This window comes from Trachurus japonicus, chromosome 17 (assembly GCF_045865225.1).
Source record: "Trachurus japonicus isolate A0001 chromosome 17, Traja_1.0".
Classification (NCBI taxonomy): Eukaryota; Metazoa; Chordata; class Actinopteri; order Carangiformes; family Carangidae; genus Trachurus; species Trachurus japonicus.
In genome coordinates, this window is record NC_140923.1 from 37,229,134 (window position 1) to 37,249,316 (window position 20,183).

General features: G+C 40.5%; 3 protein-coding genes across 3 annotated transcripts; all 3 read right to left on the minus strand.

Moving 5' to 3' along the window:
• Window positions 1-384: 384 nt before the first annotated feature.
• Window positions 385-8,061, minus strand: copb2 (COPI coat complex subunit beta 2). Its single transcript, XM_085805883.1, has 22 exons — window positions 7,946-8,061; window positions 7,354-7,491; window positions 7,112-7,198; window positions 6,706-6,832; window positions 6,430-6,578; window positions 6,141-6,287; window positions 5,873-5,972; window positions 5,639-5,781; window positions 5,217-5,416; window positions 4,511-4,621; window positions 4,307-4,395; window positions 4,102-4,208; window positions 3,817-3,960; window positions 3,516-3,646; window positions 3,190-3,397; window positions 2,922-3,032; window positions 2,586-2,800; window positions 2,342-2,480; window positions 2,069-2,206; window positions 1,357-1,434; window positions 1,078-1,233; window positions 385-860 (listed from the first exon to the last, which is right to left on the minus strand). The coding sequence occupies exons 1-22, from the start codon at window positions 7,946-7,948 to the stop codon at window positions 765-767; spliced, it is 2,817 nt and encodes a 938-aa protein (XP_085662009.1). The 5' UTR covers window positions 7,949-8,061; the 3' UTR covers window positions 385-764.
• A 4,771-nt stretch (window positions 8,062-12,832) lies between these two features.
• rbp2b (retinol binding protein 2b, cellular) lies at window positions 12,833-14,527 on the minus strand. The gene is made up of 4 exons (XM_085805887.1): window positions 14,435-14,527; window positions 13,883-14,061; window positions 13,170-13,271; window positions 12,833-12,937 (listed from the first exon to the last, which is right to left on the minus strand). The coding sequence occupies exons 1-4, from the start codon at window positions 14,505-14,507 to the stop codon at window positions 12,884-12,886; spliced, it is 408 nt and encodes a 135-aa protein (XP_085662013.1). The 5' UTR covers window positions 14,508-14,527; the 3' UTR covers window positions 12,833-12,883.
• A 1,708-nt stretch (window positions 14,528-16,235) lies between these two features.
• Window positions 16,236-20,143, minus strand: rbp1.1 (retinol binding protein 1, cellular, tandem duplicate 1). The gene is made up of 4 exons (XM_085805886.1): window positions 19,921-20,143; window positions 19,218-19,396; window positions 18,385-18,486; window positions 16,236-16,962 (listed from the first exon to the last, which is right to left on the minus strand). The coding sequence occupies exons 1-4, from the start codon at window positions 19,991-19,993 to the stop codon at window positions 16,912-16,914; spliced, it is 405 nt and encodes a 134-aa protein (XP_085662012.1). The 5' UTR covers window positions 19,994-20,143; the 3' UTR covers window positions 16,236-16,911.
• Window positions 20,144-20,183: the final 40 nt, after the last annotated feature.

Genomic DNA, 20,183 nt, shown 5'->3' on the forward strand with positions numbered 1-20,183 from the left:
CATGGAACCTTGTGGTACTCCATAAAAGATCGGTCAGAGGAAGAGGACACTTGTGGGTGGGAGGCAAACTTCCCAAGAGCCTGTCCTGAAGGTCAACATCATCAGGCTGGATGTTTTTACAGTTTTATCAATCACTGAACTTGAATTTATTTAAAACGGCATCACAGCTGAAACACACAGGAAAAATGTGTCCTCATGCATCTGAAGCAACACTTTAAATCCATGAATGGCATCTGAAGCAATACTTAAAATCCATGAATGGCCATGAAAGGCCCTACTACACCCACCCACACAATTGTGTTCGCAAAATATGTATTACACCTCTTCTCAGATCTGTGTGGGGGTGTGTAGACGTTTAATGAATTAAGACTCTCAATGCAAATGTGCATATGTACAGCAACCGCAGTTTATTGGACTCAGTGAACTCTGATTTGCCATCTAAAAACACTGGCAGCAAAGCAAAGAGTAAATATAACATCTTTCAATGGACAGTTAGTGAAAGACTTTCAAAACAATTAATAAATGGTGTACAAAATGGAGTCAGAAATAGACATCTGTCTACTTTTTTCCTTCCGAGAATAAATCATCACTGATATAATCATCATCATCATAATCGACTAATATCCGGTCTCTGCGGTAGATGGACATGCCAAAATAACATTTTTACATACAAATACAAAAAAAGGGGGGGAGAGGGGGTTTGGTCTCTTTCTCTGTTTTAAATAAGCTCTGAAGAGTGCTGGGGAGCAGAGTGGTAGAGGGTCTCAATCATCTAGGAAGTCATCATCGAGGTTAACATCTGTGGTGTCGATGTCATCCAGCTCCATGTTGTCCAGGTCCACTTCCAGGTCATCCAGAGACTGTGTAAAAACACACATTAAAGACAATTACGGTATTACTGACTAAAATGATTTTTTTTTTAAACATGTGGTTACCCATACAATACATGAACAATCATCCATATCACATTTCATGTACGAAGGGAAGCATTTTTTTTTTTAAAAGAGAGAGAGAAATCTGAAAAGGTCTACACTTCTTTTAAGCTGATTCTTTAATAACAGAAAAGCAAACACCTACCTTATCTTTTTGTGAAAACTCAGGGATTTCCTCCTCATTTTCTTCCTCTTCTGTAGGAGGAGTAGGTTCAGGTGAAGGCACCACAGGTGCAACTACTGCTGCAGCAACCACAGGAGCTGCTGCTGCCACTGAAGTGGACTCCTCAGCATCCTCTGTCTGCGGGACACAATTAATCAAAAATTTAGAATTCTCTGCAATGTTTGTAAGATAAAGCTGGCTACAAATTGTATGTAATCAGGATACTGTCAGTTAAAGGTCAGAGGAACATTTTGGACAAACCTTTGAAACAAGAGGAATGAAGGTTCCTTTGGGTTCGTATCCTTGAGCCTCCTCAAGGATATTCCTGTCTTCATTTGGCTGGAAAACAATTCACTTCATTAAATTACAGGAGAGATGCTGCGTTCATAACAACTCGGAAGTTGGAAATCCCAACTCGAAAATTTCCGACTTCCGACATCATTGCGTTCACGCTGCAGGAACTCGGGAGAAAAAAAACATGGATACCTGAAGGAAGTTTGGCATATTGTGGCTCATAGCTGAATACGAAAAATAAATGCAGCAGTAAATTATGTTTATTTTGGAGGAGAGGAGATGCCGCAGATGAGTGCACATATAATGTTATAGCCTTGATAACAGTTAAACGTTATTTCCGTCACATACGAGGACCGCAATTTCACACCATACAACAATTACAGCTTAATATAAACGTATTTCATATAGGCTACTGCAATAATACACAAAAATATGCATTCAAACCTCAACAAATAACTTAAAATGTCTAAATTATAACCGTTTAAGACAAGGGCCGCAATGTTTTGATGTTGTCATGACGTCAAGTCGGAAAGTCGGAGCTCTGATATGATACCCGAGTTTCTGACCTGTAATTTCCGAGTTCCACGCCGTTCAATTCATTTTTTACAACTTGGAGCAGCAAGAGAATATTGTTTGCACACAGCATTTTATATGTCACATTTGAAGTCATAAAACTCACAGTGACAAGAGGATAATCTTTAGCAGGTCTGGAGTTGCCCAAGCAGGACTCTCTCAGATAGTACTCAGCTGCAAAGGCTTCTTTCAACCCAGGGAACAGATTCTCATACTCTGTGGGGTCTGCTAGAGATTCAGCTGCCTGCAATGAAGATTTAATACATTGTGTCATGGTCAAGATTGGAACAATCTACATCCAAAGTCATGCCAATACTTTTTTAAATTGTTTGCTCGAACTGCTAGTAGTAGGATTTGACATTAGTGGAGTAGACCTGACCTTCTGGTTGACCTTAGCCAGGTTCTCCCTCCATAGTTTGACCACTCGGGACACCTGACTGGGCAGGTAGGTGCGAGCCAGGAAGGCAGCTTCAGGTAGTCGATTGGTCCTGATCAGAAGCTCCAGACACTGATCCAGACTTTGGAGAGAAGACAATATGAAAAACAGTCAGTAGCCACATCATCAGGACTTTTTCTTAATTGGTCTTCCTGTGTCCCCAAGTCTTGTGCGTTTTAATACTTACTTCCCCTGCAGGAAGTAGGTCATGAAGGCCACATTGTTCTTTCCGTCCCTCTCTGCCCCTTCAGCCAGCTTGCCCACCATAGTGGCATTGCCAGAGGCTGTGGCAAGTAGGAGCAGGCCACCGTAGTCCTGTGCATGGTGCAGGCACTCCTGAGCCAGGCCAAACTGGCACTTGCTGATGGCCAGCTCTGCAAGCTGCTTCCACTTCTGTTCCGACTGCATGAGAAAGGACAAATATTAAAAAATGGTGGCATGAGATGAAAACAACCAACAGACCTTTGGGCTTGTTGTTTGCCTGTGTTTTCAGGTGGTAAAAGGATGTGCTATATGCTCTTACCTCTGCCTCCACAGCCAGCTGATAGGCGATCTTCAACTCTCCCAGCTGCAAGGCCAACTCAAACCTGTGCTCTGGATCAGTGGACACAGCCAATGCCTGCTGCTTGAATCCCTGAAATGACAAAGAATGCCTTCATTAAAATTACATATCAGAAATTACATTAACAAATATCTCTGAACACATTCTATATTATATTATAAACTTCTAATGATGATGCGTCAGACTGCAGTTACATGGAAAAGAGAAGCAAACTATAATGTTGGCTAACCTGTTTCTCCAGGAAATGTGCCACCCTGGTGCGCTGCTCTTTAGGAATTGTGGGTAGCACCTTGTCAGCCATCCCAAAGTCCCTCCTCATTACAGCAGTCTGGTACTCCAGGACGGAGACCAGCAGGGAGTAACTGACGATGTTGAGCTCCTTGTCTCCCAGGTACAGACGGTCATCTTTTGGTATGTAACCCAACAGGTACATGGTCCTGCAGAGAGAGAAGGTGGCAGTTGTCTAAGATGCTGACAACCTTTAGTGTTGAGACTTGGCATCAAACTGTCCTGGTTTTAATCTCAAATTCAAGCGAATACTTTCTGTATTCTTACCTATCTAGATGAGCAATTGTGACAATCTCTCCTCCCACATAGTAGTTTAGTCTGTTCACAGAGCTGGTGTAGATGAAGCAGTCTCCTACCCAGAGCCCAGTCTTCACAATCTCCTGGATCTCTCCTTGGACCTGCACCAAGACAACAAGAACAGGAAGGTTGTAAAGGTTAAGTATTGAGACAAAGTGAAGACACACCCCCTTCTTCCTGAATATAGGGCACTGTGCTTCATCAAGTATTTGTTGCTTGGGAAGAAATGAAAAACCATGGCATGTGTATAGAGCCACATCCACACACCCACCTCGAAGGCATCTTCAATGCCATCCTCTGTCACTCCTTCATTGTTCTCTTGGGATGCTGCTACTTTTTCTGCCAGATAACGCAGGATGAAGAAGGACTCCTCTGTAGCAATGCAAACCAGCTCACCAGAGTCCGACCAGAAGATCTGTGCGTATGATGAACAAGAAGAAAAGTGGGTTGTGAGGATGAGAATTAGACAAGCAGGTAAGGAAGTAAAAAGCAAGCAAATACTCATAATGTGCAGAATAGAAAAGATCTAGGAATGGAAAGTAAATCTGTCTCTTACGTGTTTGGGCTGGATCTCAATGCGGCGGACCAGCTCTGTGTTCTCCCAGTCATAAAATGCCAGGCCATTTACTGACCTCACCCCAAGCAAGAAGCCTCCATAAATCCCTGCAGTAAAAGCAGGAATATATATCCAGTGAGGAAAAAAAGTGAAAACAAAGCACTTCAAAAACCATAATCCCACTATACATCAATGTTCATATTACCTTCAGCTCCAAAGTCAGGCTTAAACGATTTCTTTTCTTTGAAATTTTTGAAGAGTTTGACGATGCTGTTGCTTTCTCTGATGGCATATCTGTAAAAACACAAGTGTCACAATTGGTTTTCAATTCACTGGTCCAGAGATAAAGAGTAAGGACGTATCTATATCTCTCTACCCACATTAAAATCTCTTTTTTCAGTTTACTTACTCGGAGGAGTCATGTGCCCAGACAAACTCCTGCGCTGACCCGAAGCTCTTGTTCCTCAAAGCCATGGCAGTGTAGATGATGTACTCTCCATCGCCGCACACCACAACAAACCTGGTGCACATAAAAGTGTGTACATTAGTGAAGGAGCTCCTCTGACAGATATAACATGGTGTATATATCACTACTCCACTGATGACTGCATTAGTGTCTACTTGTTTGTGAAATACAGTACAGGCCAAAAGTTTGGACACACCTTCTCATTCAATGTGTTTCCTTTATTCTCACTGAAGGCACCAAAACTATGAATGAACACATGTGGAATTAACAAAAAAGTGTGAAACAACTGAAAACATGTATTTTCTTCTTTGTCTTCTCTTTCTTCTTTTCTTCTTCCTCTCCCTCTTCCTCCTCCTCCTCTATCTCTGCCCCCACCAATTCTAGTTTCTTCAAAGTAGCCACCCTTTGCTCTGATTACTGCTTTGCACACTCTTGGCATTCTCTTGATGAGCTTCAAGAGGTGAACCTGACCTGAAAATGGTTTTCACTTCACAGGTGGTGTGCCTTGTCAGGGTTCATTAGTGGAATTTCAGTGAGAATCTACAATGTAAATAGTCATGAAAATAAAGGAAATGCATTGAGTGTGTCCAAACTTTTGGCCTGTACTGTATTTCTAAAAAATCAGCTTCAGGGATAAGTGTATGTGTACCTTCCGTTTGGGTTGTGCTGGATGGTTTGTGGGTAAATCTCACAGCTGCCCATGTCCTTGACAGCCAGTGGCAGCCTTTCTCCGTCCTTGATTTCAGCATCACCCATGGCCTTCAGGTTGGCTTGCTGAATTTCACTGTGTTTGGCCCAGATGATTTTGCCGTTGGTGTCCATAGACATGGCCGGCTCCTCACGACCCACCTACACAGCAGAGAGAGAAAAAAGCATAAAAGATTGAAAGAGAAAGAAAATATGTTTTTGTTTTACATGCATGATATTCTTTATATTAACTCAATTTTGTTTCTGTACACTTAGTTTAAACAAGTTTAACTAGTATTGGTGATCTTCAATCTTGACTGGACACGTTTCATGGTCAGTTGTTTACAATCAAAAGGATTTTAAAAGAATTACTCTTTCACTCACCTTGATAATGATGCTGCCTTCGTCGTAGCCCAGTGCCACGTTGTTGGAGCCCCTGAGGCCACACACACACCACACTCTCTCCATGCCGTAGTTCAGTGTACTCTCCAGACGGTAAGTGCTTGAGTGCCAGATACGCACCGTACCTACACAGTGACAAATAACGCAAACGTTACAGAGGGTGTGAGGGAGATGACGTTGGTGTGCAGAGTGGGAACAAGTGGGGTGTCCCCTCACCATCCTCTGATCCAGTGATGATGATGGGCAGTTCTGGATGGAAGCTGACACAGGATACGTTCTGGGCATGGCCCTCCAGAGTCTGAACACAGGTCTTGTTCTACAACATAGAGGAAAACAGCTGTAACATTTATAAAGCTACCAAGCCAAAGGATGCTCAGAGAAGCTCTAGCAAACCAGTGAGGGATACATTAATATTCAGCTGTTTATTTTGATATTTCCTTGAAGTAAGTGTAAGAATATAACCAGTTAAATAACATTTTCAAACCTGATAATCCCAGATCTTGACTTGGCGGTCATCAGCCCCTGAGATGAGGTAGGGCTTGTCTCCTCCACTGTAGTAGTCAATACAGTTGACTCCTTTCTCGTGGCCCTCCAAAGTGAAATTTGGAGACGAAGAGCCTAGCTGCCAAACCTGAAATAGCCAATAGGACATGTTATATATACACGTGTAAGGTAAAAAATGTGCTTAATACTGTAATTTCTGAAGATATTTAATATATAAGTACAATGCTAGGAGTTCAGTGAGAGTCCTCAGTACAGTAAGGTGTTCCTACCTTAATCGTCCTGTCCAGTGAGGCACTGGCAAACTGATTGTTATCTTTGGGGTTAATAACAATCTGCATGACGTAGTGAGTGTGACCCTCAAAGACCTGGCTGCATGACCACTTCTTGTCCCAGTCCCACAGCTTGATCAACATATCATCTGAGCAGACACAGAAAGGCATGCATTCGTATATAACTATATTGACATTTGACACCATTGATATGAAGTAATACTGGAGGAAGCCATGTGCACCACCAATTATGAAATCATAAATTTACTAGCATACCACTGCTGGTTAGGATGTAGGGCTGGGTCGGGTGTACGGCAATACATCGGATGTAGTCAGAGTGGGCCTCAAACATGTGGACCCGCTCCAAGGTGTTGTAGTTGAACACACGGATTTGCATGTCATCCTGTGCAGGGGGCAAAAAAGGAAGAATAAATATTTCAGATTCAAATGGGTGTACCCACTGGGTTAGGTGAATAAACATAAAAATGCACAAAGGATCGTAACAGATTATGAAATTTGCAGTTGGTACGTACACACACAACTGCCAACATAACACTCACACCACACCAAGTCAAACAAATTCAACATCATGCTCTCTTTAAAGCACTAGCTTGCTAGAAACTGGTGCTATAGTTGACTACCATCAGTGTCTTGATCTCACAAATGAATGGACATAACTCACCGCTCCTGTGATGACCCAGTTCTTCCTTGCCACAAACTTAGAGGCTCTGACAGGAAGGTCACACACTTCAAAAGTCTTGACAAGAGTCTAGAAAGCAAAGAAACGGGGTTGAGTTCTGCACGCCTCATCACTGCCATTATGTCTGTCAACTCCACCTTTGATTGGTCATTCACCCTAAGATCTTTAACCATCAGTTTTCAACTTAATTATTATATTAATAGCTCACTGAATGGCGATCATACCTGTGTTTCGTGGTTCCACACACAGACGCTGCCGTTGTACAGACTGGCCAGCATCCATGGCTCGGTTGGGTGAAGGTCCACACTCTTCACTCGGTCCGACCTGGCTGTCAGCCTCCGCTTAATGTCCAGCCTCAGAGGCTACAAAGACAGAGGGCATCAGTGTCTTCGTTGGCACTATTCAAACTGTCATTGTGAGTGGCCAAGGATTTGGTCATGAAAAAACTCTGTAGCGTCCACGTAATGAGCTACAACAGCAGCCTGCCATTACAGCCAACAATAACCGCTATAGCATTCAAATGCGACGTGGTTCAGTGTTTCTAAACATCACTTAGCTTTATACCCTGTTACTATTCATTCAACAACTTGGTGAACACAAATGTCGAGACATAGGCAGCTTGCAGCAGCAAATGTTAGAGAGGTTAATATGCCTTGGGTTAGGTACAAGCTAAGTCGAGCTAGTTAGCCGCTAAGCTATTTCCGAGAGGCATTCATCATTTGACAGTCTCGCAGTCGTTTTTAGAATGAACAGGGGGGCCCGGGTCAAATACAAGGAAACAAAATATATTGGGGAAGCATTTTAGATGTCTCTTACCATGTTTTATCCCTGTGATGTCGCAATTAAATGAGATAAATGTGTTGCAGTCGGGGTCCAAATGTTGCGATTTCAGTGGACAGGACAGGGTACTTGATACTGACGTGGAACTTCCTGAAACCCAATCTCGCGTGAGTTGCGCTGTGGAAGTGGTGACGTGACATGGGCGAACAGCTCAGTGCTTTCTGTCGTTGTCATACAGAGACTGTTCATCTGTTTTGGAAGTGTGGCCCATGTGAACCCGTGCACTGTGACAAGCAAGGGTTATCCTAGATCATTATACTGGCTTTAACCCGTTTGTGCCCAATTAATTTTGGAGTTGTAAGGCATAGCTATTATTTTATCAGTTGAGTCCCTCTGAATCACGTTATGTAGGCTATTTATTTATTTTCCAGTTTGTACTTTGTTATGAAGAAAATAGCATTTTTATGACATAGTCATACAGTCACTAGGTCAAATGTCGCCTAATAATAATATAGTAATAACAAAATAATAATATATATTAAAAAAAAGTTAAACTGTACAATGGATATTATCATCCCAGGAAGGTAGCTAATGATCATCGTTCAAACCTTGGTTCCCGTATAAAATTCACACACAATTTAAACTGGTCTCTTCATAAATAACCTTTACCTATGTTATTTAATGAAAATGTCTTACATACATAGCATACCAGAGGGAAAAGGTTTTTTTCTTTTTTTTTGGGGGGGGGGGGGCATCACATCAACATTTTTTACCTCATTGAAACAGGATCATTCCTATGTTCCCACATCCCTATGTTCCCACATTTCTAACATTTCTTTAGGCCTTGTATTCCCACAGCCCTATGTTCCCACATTTCTAACATCTTTTTTCACTGAAAATTAGGCCTTGTGTTCCCTCCTGATATACCCTTTTGTGTTTTCATTTAGGCTAAAATGTCCAGGTGTGCCTGACCTCAGTAGTCATAACAACAATGATCAGACACACCTGGATTATTGAATATGTCCAATAATGAAAGACAGGAATTAAAGGAGCTGACTGAAGTTCAGGGAGTAGTGGAGCTGTGCATAAAGCCAATTGTAGTTTGTAAGTGGTTGACAAGTAGCCTAGGCCTAGTGATACTGGAGCTTGGTTGGGGTAGTGGGATGGCTCGTGGGGGATCATCCCTATGTTCCCCGGGTCCTATGTTCCCCGCTTTGTATGGAACCGGGGAACATAGGACCTTTTTTTTTTTTTTTTTTTTTAAAAAACATAGGACCCTTTAAAAAAAATAAGGTACACCGTTAGAATTTCAGAGGGTTTTTACAGTAATCCTATTTAAAAAAAAAAAAAAAAGATCAATAAAAACTGGAACAACAGTTATTTCAAAATATAAATTCTTTATTTAAAAAAATGTCCACCGTTCAATGTTAACAGGCATAAGTGACTCAGTTTAGCGGTTTAGAATATCTACAATCTCAATTTTCAATGCAGTTAAAATGAGAGTTACTGTATTGTTCTGACAGGTACTTAAACATAGCTAAATAATCAATAAACAACATAAAAAGGATGTAAATCACACAAATGTTTATTTAGACAAGCAGTGTACTGACATACCGTAAATACTGTTAGACGTCCCAGATGAACAAGCCAAAAATATTCTAAGTAACAAAATAAAAACAGCCAAATAGTGTCTGCGGGAAACAATGTCATTTACTGTAACTAAAATTGCCCCTTAGCGAACATGAAAACAGAGCTTGTGTTTCCTCTTAGAAGATATCTGTGCAGTAGGCATGTGCTTTACCTCAGAATTGTCCATTGAGGGTTGTGTTTTACCTCTTACAGAGTTCTGTGAGGTGTAGATGCATGTTCATCTTTGTCTGGGTATATGTGGACAGTCCTGATTAAAGAGGAATCTTCTCTGATAAGTCTCTACTGGTTTAATGGGGCAATGCCTATATGAAGTCCCATTAAAAGTCCCTGAGGTTCTTCAGTGGTGTGGAGACGTGTGTATTCAGTGTGGCAGGCATCTTCTGGACCATCATAGGCGTCTTCTTGGTGACATCCTTTCCCTGGATAGCCTCTGTTCCCCTCTCTGGGTTAGAACAAACAAACAACAATCAATAATCAGAAACATTGAGTGAGTATAACCTAGGTAAAATAAGTGGCCTTATGAAGTATTCTCAGTTAATCTGCTTTGAATGAACAGATATGGCATTCAATGTTTAAAACACATGGCAAGAAATATAATATAAACTTACATGTGAAGAAGGAGCAGCCCTGTAAGCTTCCCTCTGAAGTGTGATGAGCACTACTACTACTAGGCTACTGTTACCAATTTATTCCCGTGGTGCTAAGGGAAGTAACTAACATTACTGTAAGTTACGTGACATTTTACTAAAGATTAATGTCAGCTTAATTGTCTATTCTTTAACATGTTTTTTATGTGAAACGTCCTGCAACATTCCCCATGGACCACATGACACTGATACATCATTTCAAAGTATTTTGAAGAAGACACTTCTAAATAGAAATGATAATATAGTTGTTACATATATAATAATATCAATGAAGGGGATGGTGGGATAAAACATTTTTTATAATTTTAAATCTAAAATAATGTTCTAGATTTTAATTCAGTATCCAGTAAAATAAGAATAGGAAACATGCAAAACATTTGTATTGTGTATTATCCAGCACATTATAATGCAATCAAAACAAATGCCACAGAAATTCAAATAATTTCTTTAACTACTTTGCTAACAATTACAGAGACAAATGGACAAAAAAGACAGGATCAGAACTCAAGTGCCATTACACAAAGGATTATTCAAAGTGTTCAGATTCTGCAAATGTGAAATGCATTCAGAACGTGCTAATCTTGTTCTTGGACATTGGATTTATGGTCTCAAAGCAAAACAAGACAAGACCGGTTGAAGGTACCAACCAACATAGCCTGTCACAATTCATTATATCTGGTAACCATCTCTGCAAGTTAATTGGGTCTACTTGTGATAAAGATATCAAAATGCACTGGACCATAGCGAGCACGGTGTAATCAACCATGAAATGGCTCCAAGCATGTTCAGAGAATCCTGGAAGGGTATTGAACACCACCAATACTCCCGTATGATTAATGAGAGCACTGATTCTACAACTGTGTGTGCATCTTTGGCTGCTGAAGTGTGTGCATCGTTCCTTACACCTGTGTGTAAACAAAAGCTTCAAGACACGTCCATGCAGTAGTTTTCCAGTTTTTCATTCTCACAATGGTTTTGACACAGAACTCTTTACCACTGAGGTTAGGGTTAAGATGCAAAGCCTCACCAGTCTCATACATAGTGGTTTTCCATCCATCACTGTTTGCACATACTCAATCAGTGGGAATGAAGGAAAGCGTCACTGTCAGCTAATAAAAGACCAGCAAAGATGCCATGATCAAGAATTCAACAGGCTCAACATCAGATATGCAAATGAATGACTGTTTAGTCTGACTATCATTCCTTCACAAGCAAATTGATTGCCCGTCTCAGTGCGAAAGCTCTACTCCACTGATCTTGTAGCTCTTGCAACACAGTAGGAGGCTGTAATGTACCACATATGCACAAACAAGAGAGACAGTTAAGCAGAGGAGTTTGGAGTTTCACTGCTCCATTACAAAGAGCAGTGGAGACCAGACCTTCAAAGAACTTGCTCTGGCTTTGATTGCAACGCCTTTGAGCAATGCAGACATAAAACAAACATTCTCCCACATGAATCTGCTCAAGTCACAACTCAGGAACAGAATGGAAGAAGATACTCAGCAGCATACTCCACATAAAACATGGACTGAGAAAATATGACATACTGTGTATGCTGCAAGGACTGTGTCTGAAACCAGGAGATGCTGCAACGTTACAACAGCTGCCTGTGCTCGGTGAGTGGGGCATCAGAGAGACAGATGCAGATGAAGACAGTTGAAAATGGATTTACGTGCTGTTGCTGTGTCACCTTTATTAGTGCCAGGCTGTGATGCCAAGAGGGGGAGATCTCTGTCAATAACAAACAGCAAGAGAACAAGGCGTAATGTTATTAGCTAAAATGTCATATGAAGACAAGAGTTAAGATTAGGTGTTAAAACTTATGGTATATATATAAGGGAAATTAATGTGAGTCTTATGTCCTCTAAAGTTATGGTAACATCTCTCTCTCTCTCTCCCTCAGTGAGTGAGTGAGTGAGTGAGTGAGTGAGTGAGTGAGTGAGTGAAAAAGGAACCATAACAAGACAAGGAGTAAGACCAGATCGAGCCAGGGGATGCTTCAGTGTCCATCCAGCATTGTGCACGGTGAGTGATGGAGACAGTGAAGATGGATCTGAATTAAGGTTACTGTTTGTTACAGTGCTTTTATTGTGGATTTAACAAACAGGAACCGAACTAGGATAACTGACCATGAGACAAGGACAACAAAGACAAGTTTTTTCTCCACACAGAATTGAGATGTCCGAGTAAAGGCCCATATACTGTATGTGTTTTTTTTTATGATTGATAGTTTAAATGGCCAACAATTCCCAATGTGATAATACTACTTTTACTTAATCATACACATGAAGGAGTTTTAATTCTAACTCTTCTTGTTTCACAAAGTGTCACTAACACTGCAAGAGTTCAGGTCATAAGAACCTCCACACTGTTACACATTGTTCAGCTTCTACTATGACTGTGTTTACAGAGCCACTGCTATCATACACAGTCTTATAGATAAAGGGGCACAAGGAAAACAGACTTTGTCAAGGTTGAGTTAAGTGGGGGAAAGGATAAACACATAATATACGTAATAATAATTAGGTGAGAACATGTGCTAATGCAGACTTTGGTGATCAATAGAATCTACACGTGAATCTTTCAAATGAAATCTGCCCTGAAGTACATTTATAATAATAACATGTAGTCTTAAAAGCACCTTTATTTATTGAAAACTAAAACAAATATTTTCTTTTCATTCTTTTTTCTTGAACACTTGAAGGCAAACTACATCTTCACATGTCAGCTCCTGTCAGAGAAGAGGAGAGGAAAATACATTTGTTAATATATTGTAGCACATTTGGTAAAAAAAAAAAAAAGAAAAAGAAAAAGAAAGGCATTATTGCAACAGACGGAACATTAAAATTCTGCTGTACAATATTTGCCATCTGTTTCCCATCCAATTTATTTTTTAATAATAATTCAATTAGCCCATGTTCTAGTTCAGATCTTTTACAAAAGTCTAATTACAGTCAACACACCAAGTAGAGTTTGTCCCCTTCGATCCAGTGTTTCCAGCCTCGGTTGGCCTTCTCTCCTTTCTGGGTGCACACCAGCTTGTCCCCCTCCCAGGTCACCAGGCACTAGACAACATATGGGGTGTTCAGTAAACAATAAACATACGTCTACACATAAAATATAAAGTTGTGCTTAGGAAATCCACCTACATTTATGTCACTGACTACAACTGCGTGCTTCTCTTGAGTGACCAATGTTATCACTACACAAATACTGTGTCAATGTGAAGTCTCTCTAGGATACTGTATTGAACACACTATCAGTTAATAGCAACCAGAATAGCACATGATCATGGATTTTAAGTGATGTAAAATGTGCTTTTACTTCCTTTCAGTGTCTCCTATTTTCTTGATAATGAAGGATGTATGTATTAAAGTGCCTGTGCACATCTGTTGAACTACTGGCAGGTCAGTTTGTGCAGCATGTGTATCAAGTCATTTCATATCGTTCAGCTTTAGATGTAAACAATTTATATTATTTGGCATTTAATGTAACCATTCATCTTCACTGTTCAATTTTCTGTCACCAACACATTATTATTGATGCTTTTAGCACTGATGTCACACATGCACTACAGAAAAATCGTTCCCTGGATGCACTTATCTGTATCGCCTCATCAGATAAACTATCTCTGACTCACGCCACTTCAAGGACTCCATTCACGAGGTGAACCCACCTTTATATTTCGGTTGTCTAGTCCCTTGGTGCACTCATCGAACTCCACCCCTACGGTGAAGCCCAGCTCATAATTCCTGAAGGTGCTCAGTGTTTTGAAGTTAAAGTTGTCTCCATCTTGGACAACCACTTTGGTCTGAGACAGGGAGATGGCAATTTTCCTTGTAGCAAAATCAATATCTGGGCCCAAAATATAAAAACTTGATTATACAGGTAATCCAGAGTTGTCACATCATTTGATATGTCATTTGATTTATACCTAATGTACATGATTAGATATAAATAATGTAGTTGACTAAGCATGATTGTTCAATGTGAATAATATGAGTATTTATAGTTGTAGTGAACAAGAACCTGTAGGCCTAGTGCAAATACAGTTTGTCATAAACTCCAATGTCGATAACAGCACGAGGGCAGAAAGTTCTGCCTCAACAGGAAAGAATAAGCGAGCATGAAACTACATGATTTTGCTATTTGGCCAACCTGTAAAAACACTACTGCAACTACATAACTTAGACAAAATTAAACCCATTGATATAAAAAAGTTTCTTACTTAATACTTTTAAATATTCCTCAAATTTGTCATTGGTTTCCAGTATCCATTTTCCATTGAAGTTTGCAGGCATGGTGGCAGCTGGTGACGCTGGTGTGTGTAGACTTTAGACAGTGTAGGGGGAAGGTGCAGGGTCTCCCCCTGCTTTTATGCAAGTCAGAGGCATGAGGGCAGAGAACTATTGATAAGTGAGTTTATAGCTCAAAGGGGATTGGCAGGGGCAGTTGTTTTGGAGGGGGAAGGGGAGGACCCACCCTTTTCTTTCTGGCTCTATACATACTCTCTTTGGGGGGGAGGTTACTTCAGGCATATGTGGGTGCTCCCCCCCACCACCACCACCACCACACACACACACACACCATCACCACCACACACACACGCACACATACATATTGTACATGACCCAACCACCACCCTCTCTCTCTCTTGTACCTTCACCCACTACCCATGCAGATACTGCTGAGGTGTACAACGTGCACACAGAAGAACCTATTTTGTAACATCTGCCAACAGTGAGTCTTTATTTGAACTTTTTCTGGGATATCTGAACTTTGAGCACAAAGGTTATTGAAGTTCAGTCTCTCAAAAAAAAAAAGAAAATGCTGTTTAAATGGAAATAAATAGTACAGTAAGCTAAAAAGATATATCATATAATAAACAGATAACCTTTTTTGCATTGCAATTCATTTTTAGTCAGGTTTTCCCCAAAAAGTAAAAGATAACTTGTGTGAATTTCTTTGAATTACACCTAGGTTCATTCATATCATATCAAATCCAAATTGTGATTATATTTATGACATGATGATATTTATGGCATGTATTCAGCTATCCCAATTAAATTTACAATATCAGTCCACTATTTCCACTCTAGATTAAATGGCATCCACATGCATTAAGGATTTACAGTGAACAAATGTTGCTGCTAGCCTCCAAGCATTTCAAGTCTTCAGTGACAAATATCATCAAATAAATAATTACTAATAGAAGACTATAACTTGTTAACAGTCTTTTCGTCACCACCAGTAAACATGAGTCACGTTCAACTGAACACAAGGTGTCTAATACTTTATCCAAAAGTCTAGTGTCACTTCAACTGAACTGAGCTGTGGCTTCAAATTTTGCGCTGTTTGTCTGTTGATCAAAATGAGAGCTGAGTAACAGCCCTTGAGCCAGACAACCCCCAAATTCCACAGAAATGTTTTATTGAGTAAAAAATGTAAATGTAGATTTTACTCTTGCATCAGACCCTGTTTGGACCCCTCCCTGCCTGCATAATTTTTTGAACCAGCCAAAGGAAGAGCAGGGAGAGATCAATAACAACCCCCTGGAGAACCATAAATAAACAGGGGCTGCAGGTAGAAGCTGGGGTGGTGGCGGGGTGTGAATGCACAAGAGGCAGCAGGAGGCAGAACAGCAGGGTGAGCAGCAGCAGTGGCAGCAGTAGCAAAGAATGAGCAAGTGAGTTGGACAGCTTGTACACTGCAATGGCAATGCACGAAGCGAGCTCGCAGATGAACTGATTCAGAGCACAGCGTGGCTCAAGTTGTCTGGCTGAAGCTCCGCAGGCTTCACTTCTTCACTTTTGAAATTCTTAAGTAAAGGCCCTTAGATTCCTCATGCATGTCTTGAAAGACATTTTCAGATGAAAGGAGCTTCTCAGGCTTAACTTCAATAAAATAAGAAGGGCTCATTTCAATGTTTGGTTGTATAACAGCTGGGCAGACCTGCCTATCAAAACAATTTGTTTTTCAACCAGCTTGAGAAAGTTAAGATCCAAAAAGGATTAATTACACAGAAAACATTGTTGAGCACTGTTTCATTTATTGATTGATGATTCCTTTTACTATCAATTGCACAGTCCCAAGTGATTTGGGAGGGATATATATATATACATACAATATTGATATCCATTGTAGAGACACTAAGCATCAATAGCCAAGAAGCTCACAGTCCTCAACCAAACTCAGATCATCGATTTTCAGTCATAACAATCATTCCAAGAACCATAAAGGAACTTGCAACCTTTTTTCCAGGTGTTATATTGATATTCTCTTCACTTCCATCAGTCACTTCAGTGTGTTGAGTTATCAGTCTGGCTCACCCATCTGATCAGCTACACCTATGCTTGCATCCAACACGTCTAAACACTTTTAATCAAAGGAGCGCCCACCCTGAGATAGATATGCCGGATTGCATTTTGTGATGTTACACGATCCACACTGCCCTTTACTGTACTGTCTATGGATTGGCTTTGACAGAGTAAGGCAACAGCTTTGATGAAATATAAATGACCTCTAACAACAAAAAAATTCAACCAAGTAATAGATATGACACTGGCAGATGTATACATGGAGAGATGTAGAAATGGCACAAAGGGGAAACAGATGGTGTGGTGTGTCAGGGGCAGGGGATGTGTCAGGTGTGTCTTTGTGAGCCAATGCCAACCAGTGGCACTGCCTCACCCAGGTAGAGACAGCTCAGGTCCTCTTAAAGACCTGCTTGGAAACAACTCCTCCAGCTCTCAGCTCCTGTAAACAATAGAAGAAAATGTTAAGTTTTTGATAATGATTCTAAAAGATTCAGAATATTATATACTGTATAGAGAGAGCCTATTCTTGCTTACGAGCCTCCTGCAAACAAATCTGATTTATACAGTCAGCCCTGGCATGGTACATAATGAGAGTTGCTCAGCATGTTTTAATTAATTGTGTGTGTTGACAGTACCGAGGGGAATTGCTTAAATTATTGGCCAATCAAGACCTTATCGTCTGTCTCTATGGGGACACCCAAATGTTTTGAACCAGAGGTTGACATAGCAACAGTAACTAAAGGCTTGGACAAACACTGGCTCTATTTTTTAAAATCATCATAATAGCTTTCCACATTAGCCACTGTAAACCATGTATCTCCGAAATATACGTGGCCTCATCATGAGCAGAGGTCAACTTCCAGACTCTGTATTTTTCTAGTGTGTATTAAAATGAAAAGAAGCAGGAGAAATTGACAGATTTAGAAACCACAAAGGAACATTTAATCCTTTGATGCAGAAAATAAATCCCAGGACACTAACAGTTTCCACCACCAGAGGCCACTGTTGCTCTACATTCAAACCCACCTCCAGCTCCTGGGAACTTTTCACTAATAACTAATTTCATGGCGGCTGATTGAAAACATCTGTTGGCACCACTTAAACTAAATAATTTGGCTGATTATTTTTGCTTAGCTTTGATAGCAGTAATCATACAGAGGGAAATCTGATAATGCTGAACTAATGAAAATGGTAATGTGCAAGTCATTACTTTAAAGTCTTTTCAGATGCTAATGCTTTCATTACAGGCCACACTGGGGCCACAGTATAAATTTCACAGAACAGTTGTTTTAAAGAAAAAGAGAAAAAAAAACTTCTGAAGTCCTTCTAACAGAAATTAGATTCGCAAAGTCAAGATAGTGACACCGCAGTGGTGGATGATGGTAATAATGATGCCTGCTCCACTACCAGAGATCTCAGGTCATGAAGAAATGAGAATGAAACAAATGAGTTGCAGAAACTGGACAGTTTTGCATTTACTTTTTAGTCCATGCATTATTTTGCATCAATCTTCTTCTTTAACCAGGTAGAAGAACTGAAACTCAGGATTTATGAATCTGTATTATGTTTCCTTGAAACCATATCCTCAGATGCTGTTTCTTACGTGGAAACATGATTCATTTGACAGTAAATGAATTATAGTCACATTCTTGTAACATTGACAAACTACATTTCCGGTGTGCATGCACCTCACACAGTGAAATGTTATTACTGCTGCAGCTGGTGGGCTAATTCATACCGGCGGAGTCAGATATAAAAATATATGCACAGCACATACAGTGCTGAGAGGCATTCTGGATTTGGATTGAAGTGTCCAAACTGCACATATTAATATTCATGGGAGGAACTGATGTTTTCTTACCAAATGAAGCTCATCTCCTTCCACCCAGTGGCTCCAGCCTCTTCCTTCAATCTCTCCCTTCTGCACACACACCAGCTTGTCTCCGTCCCAGGAGATAGTGGTCTGTGTCAAGGTCACAGGTCAGGGGGAGACACAGGTGTGATTGTAATTCATGGTGCATCGGTGGAGGTTTTCACTCAGATGTGAAATATAGGCACATGTTTCCTCTTTTAAACATAAAGATTGAAACATATTTGACATGCTGAGTGAGAGGCCATGTCTTCCTCCATCCCTCTTAAAATAATTACTCAGATAAAATCACCACATACAAACACGTGACTCTCTCTCTTTTCCACCCTCCAAACAGCTTATAGCTTATCTAGAATCAGCCTATCAGCATACAAAAAAGGGTTTTTCAAATGAGACCACAGATAATCTTTGAGCCTATTCAGTATTCATTGACACAATCTGATCAAATAAATGTGAACCTTGACTTATTTCTCTATACCTTCGCCATTCCTTTTGCATCAATATCCGTCTTAATTACAACAGTTCACTGGCAGTGGTCTGAAAAGTTTGGGAAGTTTTACAGTTAGGTGGAAAGTTCTTGTGTGGTCACCATATGCTCATTATAGTCAAGAGAGGTGCCACAGAGAAAAGTCACTTCATACACCTCCAGGTTCTGCACCCATAGCAGATGTGTTTATGTCATTGGTCAACACACCTGCAGCAGTGTAATTTAACTTAAATATCAAACTAGTGGCAAAGCTGGTTTGCCATAAGTTAAGAACATCATGTATATATTCATTAAAATGTATTAAATCCCCTCAGAATACACTTGTTCGGGTACTCACCATGCATTTCCTGTCATCCACCCCAGATAGATCCTCCTCGAACTCTTTGCCCACATGGAAGTCCATGTTGTAGTTTTTGAAGGTGCTGAGGGTTTTGATGACTATATGGTCCCCCTCGTGGGTGATGTCCTTGTCAGGCTTCAACAAAGTCGCAATCTTCCTGATGGCAACATTTACATCTGGGACAAGTCCGCCAGGCAAGGTGGAAGACGAATGAGAAACAGGACAGGGGCAGTAAGAAGCAGGGTGCAAGACTTAAGGATGGTATGCATAGCTATAAAAACTTGCTAAAGGAAGTTGTTTTATGAGATTTTTTTTTTTTGCAGTCTAATGTGTATTTTGTGGTTAAGTAGAATATTTATATGAAGATAAAAGACCAGTCTGCTGTTCCTGTTAACAGTTAGAACTACTCTATAAAAGAGACTGGGGAAAAAATGATACCTTGCAGCAAATTTGCACCTCCTTTATTTTGGTAATAATGTACGATATGAAACAAACTGCCTGTAATCTCACTACCAGAGGTGGAGAGTCTCTTTATAAATACTACAGGATTGTATTTGCATACTAATCTAAATACGGCGACTGACATTTACATCTAGATAAATTTCAATACGTATATTCCAATGCAGAAGTGATATGAGACTTGTTCCTATAGCACTAAAAGCCTGTCATCTCTTTCTACAAAAGCTCCTAACAAACTCACCGAGAGCCTTTAGGTACTCCTCGAAGTTTTCATTGGAAATCATTTTCCAATATCCATTCAGATCAACAGGCATGTTGGCTGTGTCTTTGCTGAGTTTCTTTAGTTTCAGTGAGTGAGGAGGTCTGCTGTGGATGGCCACTGGCGTTGGAATGCAGAACCTGCCTTCAAAAGCCTCAATTTGAACCAAATTCACTTTAATCCGATTACCTGTCCCTGGCACCTCCCACTCCCCACCCACAATCCACACCATGTAACCCCACAAT

Excerpts from the sequence above, each read along its gene's own strand:
- rbp2b (XM_085805887.1), bottom strand. The coding sequence starts at position 14,507 with ATGCCTGCAAACTTCAATGGAAAATGGATACTGGAAACCAATGACAAA. Across the intron at positions 14,062-14,434 it reads GGAATATTTAAAAGTATTAA|ATATTGATTTTGCTACAAGG; the intron begins GTAAGAAACTTT and ends TTTTGGGCCCAG. Across the intron at positions 12,938-13,169 it reads AAGGGGACAAACTCTACTTG|GAGCTGACATGTGAAGATGT; the intron begins GTGTGTTGACTG and ends CTTCTCTGACAG.
- rbp1.1 (XM_085805886.1), bottom strand. The coding sequence starts at position 19,993 with ATGCCTGTTGATCTGAATGGATATTGGAAAATGATTTCCAATGAAAAC. Across the intron at positions 18,487-19,217 it reads TGGATGACAGGAAATGCATG|ACCACTATCTCCTGGGACGG; the intron begins GTGAGTACCCGA and ends ACCTTGACACAG. Across the intron at positions 16,963-18,384 it reads AAGGAGATGAGCTTCATTTG|GAGCTGAGAGCTGGAGGAGT; the intron begins GTAAGAAAACAT and ends TATTGTTTACAG.
- copb2 (XM_085805883.1), bottom strand. Across the intron at positions 2,481-2,585 it reads ACCTACTTCCTGCAGGGGAA|TCTGGATCAGTGTCTGGAGC; the intron begins GTAAGTATTAAA and ends TTCTCTCCAAAG. Across the intron at positions 1,435-2,068 it reads AAGATTATCCTCTTGTCACT|CCAAATGAAGACAGGAATAT; the intron begins GTGAGTTTTATG and ends ATTGTTTTCCAG.